This window comes from Salminus brasiliensis, chromosome 14, assembly GCF_030463535.1.
Source record: "Salminus brasiliensis chromosome 14, fSalBra1.hap2, whole genome shotgun sequence".
Taxonomy (NCBI): Eukaryota; Metazoa; Chordata; class Actinopteri; order Characiformes; family Bryconidae; genus Salminus; species Salminus brasiliensis.
In genome coordinates, this window is record NC_132891.1 from 35,164,359 (window position 1) to 35,168,414 (window position 4,056).

Below are 4,056 nucleotides of genomic sequence, written 5' to 3' on the forward strand. Positions count from 1 at the left end.
GATTCCTGGCATGCCTTTGTTGCTAATACGAGGGCTTTTGCTAATACGAGGGGTTTGTCGTTAGCTGAAGCTAAGCTGAAGGGTTGGCTCTAATGACAAAGCCAGTCAAATGTTGAGGCCAAGAATCGAGTCCCCACACAAGTCCCATCCCACTTCTTAGGTCAGAACGACTGTTATTTAACCAACTTCCTTGTAAAACTTCAAGGAAAACGTCTAGACGTGTTGACGTCTGGTCATCAAGGAATAAAGACACAGTGTTTAATGTCATAAATAAATTTTTTATTTGTAACATATAAAATTAGATCATTTTACACTTTATTCCAGTATGACAATATTCAAATAAAGTAGCTACATTTCTGATAAATAATATTAATAATAACAATAATAAAACATTCATTCTTTAAGTCAACTTTGTTGATTTGCTAATTCTCTGATGTTGAGTTGGTTTTCAATAGCTGCCGAACAATATGAACGCATTTGTCCACATTAGGAAAGGAATGTTACCACATCTTTGTTGGAAAACCACAGCCACATGGCGTAACCGAAGAAAAGACAGGCCCATGGTTGGTCTACGAACGTGAGCAAAAAAAAAAAGGGTGCATGTGCATATACGTAGATTCGAAGATACATACACATACACAAGTCTACAGTTGGGATGTATTTCGTATTCGGAGATCAAAATATACACACAAGGACTTGAACCTTAACAACAACTACGTTTTACAGAATTCGCTCGACTTTACAAGTTGCTCCGTAATGAAGCTACCGAAACTTACTGCTCCACTGTGGAGCGAGTCTTTCAAAAACCTGAAAGTATGGAACGCTGACAAGGCCTCAGCAAAACAGTGCACTTCACCAAACTCCTCAATGAAAGCCCATGATTCCGTGGGAATCTAACGGTGGTAGTCGACTGGCCGAAGGGGGCGGGCCTCCGATCTCCAGCCAAGCTGCGATTGGCTGCTCCGACGTCACCGCTGACGTCATTCCGTACCCGGGATTCCCTTCCCCACTTCAGTCTCTGAACTTGTGGATGTCGTTGAAGAGCCGGTAGAAGGGGTAGGAGGCCTCGTTGGTGTGGGGGCAGTTGAAGGTGCACTTGCAGGTCTCGATCAGCATCACGTTCTTGTTGAAGGTCTCGCCATCCTCGCAGCGGAACTTGACGCGAACAGTGCGGGTCTGCTGGGGGCTGCAGCAGCGGCCGTCCACGCAGGAGCCGCAGTACTTGGGCCGGTATTTCTTCAGGCTGGAGCAGCCGGCGAAGGTGAACTTGACCGGCTGGGCGGACTTCTTGGTTCTGTTGCACTTCTTCCCTTTCTGTTTGGTTGGGGGTGGGGGAGAAAAGAGAGAAGGTCAAGTCAAGCCAGGGTGAACTTGTAAGGAACAACATCTTGAGGTGTTTCTAGAGCGACCCCTTGAATCCTTGCAGTGCATCGTTTGAGGGCGACTGGGCTTACCTTAAGGCTGGAGTACGGAGACTGGGTGCAGGGGCGGACCTCGCAGATCCGGCTCTCCTTGATCAGCTTGCACTCCGCGTTGTTGTTGGTGACTCTGGTGGAGATGCCCGTGCCACAGGACTTGGAGCACTGCGACCAGGGCGTGGTCTGAACAATGCACTTCTGGCTGCCGAACATGTGGGACTCGGCCTGGACTCTGAACGCTGCAAGCAAAAGGAAGGCAAGCAGTTTAGATTCCACTCAATCAAGCACAGTGGAAGCCAGCCAAGATGCAGGGAGCCGAACTCAGCGGGAACTTACCGGGAAGAGATTTGAGGCCGGCCTTCACGTTGGCGACCAGCTCGTTCCGGTTGGTGAGGTCGCTCTCCGTCTCGTCGGGCATGGGCTCCTTCCCGAAGAGCTTGTCGGAAGGCTCCAGCCGCGCCGAGTCGTCGCAGACCCATTCCTCGCAGCACTGGCCGGGCACCTTGACCAGCCTGGGGTTGGCGCAGCCCAGGGTGGGCAGGGACAGCTCCTGGGGGCAGAGAGGGATGCAGCCCACTGCTCCATCGATGCATGTGCACTGGTGTTTGCAGTTGGGCTGGAAGCTCTCTCCATTCTGGTAGATCCTGCTGTTGTACTCGCAGGGTCTGCCTTCGGACTTGGCTGTCAGGAGGAGAAGAAGAAGAAGAGGCATTCCGTTATTTAAAGCTCGGCACTGGCTTACTGTCCCTAGTCTCGCAAAGTGGTTCTAGACTGTGGAGGTGGCGCTTGATTTCTGAGCATAATGAGAAACACACCTCGGCAGATGCCTCTGGCTGCCCCGAAACTGGCCCCGAAGTTGCACTCCAGCCCCTTGGTGTGGTCGCAGGGCTCCGTCTTACTGCAGTCTTCGTTGAGCTGCCTTGCGCACACCTTGCAGCACCCGCAGGCGTCCGACACCAGGCTGACTCCCGGCGCGCACTTGGGCAGCTCCAGGGGACACTCGCACTCCTCAGGGCACGTGCTGAGCACCTGGAGAGCAGGGGGTGGAGGGGAGGGGGACAAACATACAGACAGACACCTTAGCTGAAACGTCTCACAGGGCTCACAGGAAGATGTCCAACTATCCCTATGTCCCTATCTTGTCTACAAAGACCTCCATGCAGAGATGAGGTGAGTAAGCTGAAGACTGACTTACCATGCTGAAGCCCCCCATGAGTATCAAGACGACCGACAAAAGAACCATCTCGCTCTCGTGTCTTCTCCAAGATCTTCTCCAAGAAACCAAAAAAGCACAATTCCTCAGGCTCTGTAAGTCCCTCTTCAGAACCAGTCGCGTGTGTATGGGTATGTGTGTTGTCTCGCCTTCCTTGAAGCCGGAGGAGCTCCTCTGTCCTCTCTCAGTGAGCGCGCTTCGCTGTGTGCTGTGAACGCGCTCCCATCCCTCGCCTTTTATAGCGTGGTGCGCGCTGACGCAGACCTCGCCGTCCGCTGCTGAACTGTTCCCAAAGTATGCTTGGAATGTTTCTTGGCGCGATTTTCCATCCGAGCTAAGCACCACCCTGTCTAACTTTTTTCTACCCCCCCCTCTCCTCCTCCTCCTCCTCCTCCTCCACCTCCTCCACCGCCTCCTCCTCCTTCTCTTTCTCCTCAAATGAAATTTCCCCTCCCTCCTTCCTCTTCTCTCTCTGTCTTCTTTCTTTGCTTTGTGTTTGTTGACATCCCACATCGACCCAAGGACGTTCATACGACCCTCGAGTCGAGCTTTAATGCAAAACCGAGCACTCGCCTGAGAATTGTCCGTTCCACCTTAAATGGTGCAGCAGTTACATTCTGGCGCCTCAGGCGCCAGAATGTAACTGCTGCACCATTTAAGGTGGAACGGACAATTGCAGTACCAACCACGTTACAACACAGTTTAATGAGATATTATTGATGTTTATCAACACTCACTACCCACCCCCCCTCTCCGAGGCTCACGTGAGCCTTCAATCCCCTGCGTCTCCAAACGGTTGCGCGCTTGGAGAAGTGTTTACGCACGACGCTTTCTCCTCCACCCTCGTTTTTTCCTCCTTCCCCTTGACCAGTTCAACTAGGTCACAGTGTACCACAAACGTTATGGCTTCTAAAGACCCTCTGAAAAGTTTTCTGCTTCTATTTCTGGCTTTTGCTCCTTTTTTTGTGCCCCCCCCTTCCCCTTCCCCTTCCCCTCCACACTCCCCCTCTCCTCCTCAGAGCTGTAAGCGCTTCCAGATGTGGAGAACTCCAGACGTAACGCCATGTCCATATTTGGTATGGCAGTAGCCTCCATTATGAACATATTTCTGCTTCACTTAGCCAGCCACAAAGCATTCCTGACAGCTTCCAGGGTTGTTCAATATGTTCCCCCGTGGAGGAAATTCCTCAGTACTAATTCAGTTTCCATACAATCTGTCCTTCAGCTGTTTTCTTTTTTTTTTTTACCTCCTTCTTCTGGAGAGGAGGAGGAGGAAAAAAAGAAAGAAGAAGAAGAAGAAGAAGTGTAACAGTGATCCAAGTTTTCCATATAAGATGTTGGTTTTGGTTTGAAGGAAAGGAGAAAAAAAGAGAAAGAAAGAAAGCAAGCAAGCAAAGCTGCTTTTCTTCTACGTGGTTCAAATAA

At 50.8% G+C, this 4,056-nt stretch overlaps 1 protein-coding gene across 1 annotated transcript; it reads right to left on the reverse strand.

Annotated features, from left to right (window-relative positions):
• Nucleotides 1–257: 257 nt before the first annotated feature.
• ccn1 (cellular communication network factor 1) lies at nucleotides 258–2,743 on the reverse strand. Its single transcript, XM_072696237.1, has 5 exons — nucleotides 2,614–2,743; nucleotides 2,234–2,447; nucleotides 1,755–2,099; nucleotides 1,455–1,657; nucleotides 258–1,314 (listed from the first exon to the last, which is right to left on the reverse strand). The coding sequence occupies exons 1-5, from the start codon at nucleotides 2,659–2,661 to the stop codon at nucleotides 1,012–1,014; spliced, it is 1,113 nt and encodes a 370-aa protein (XP_072552338.1). The 5' UTR covers nucleotides 2,662–2,743; the 3' UTR covers nucleotides 258–1,011.
• Between the last annotated feature and the right edge of the window lie 1,313 nt (nucleotides 2,744–4,056).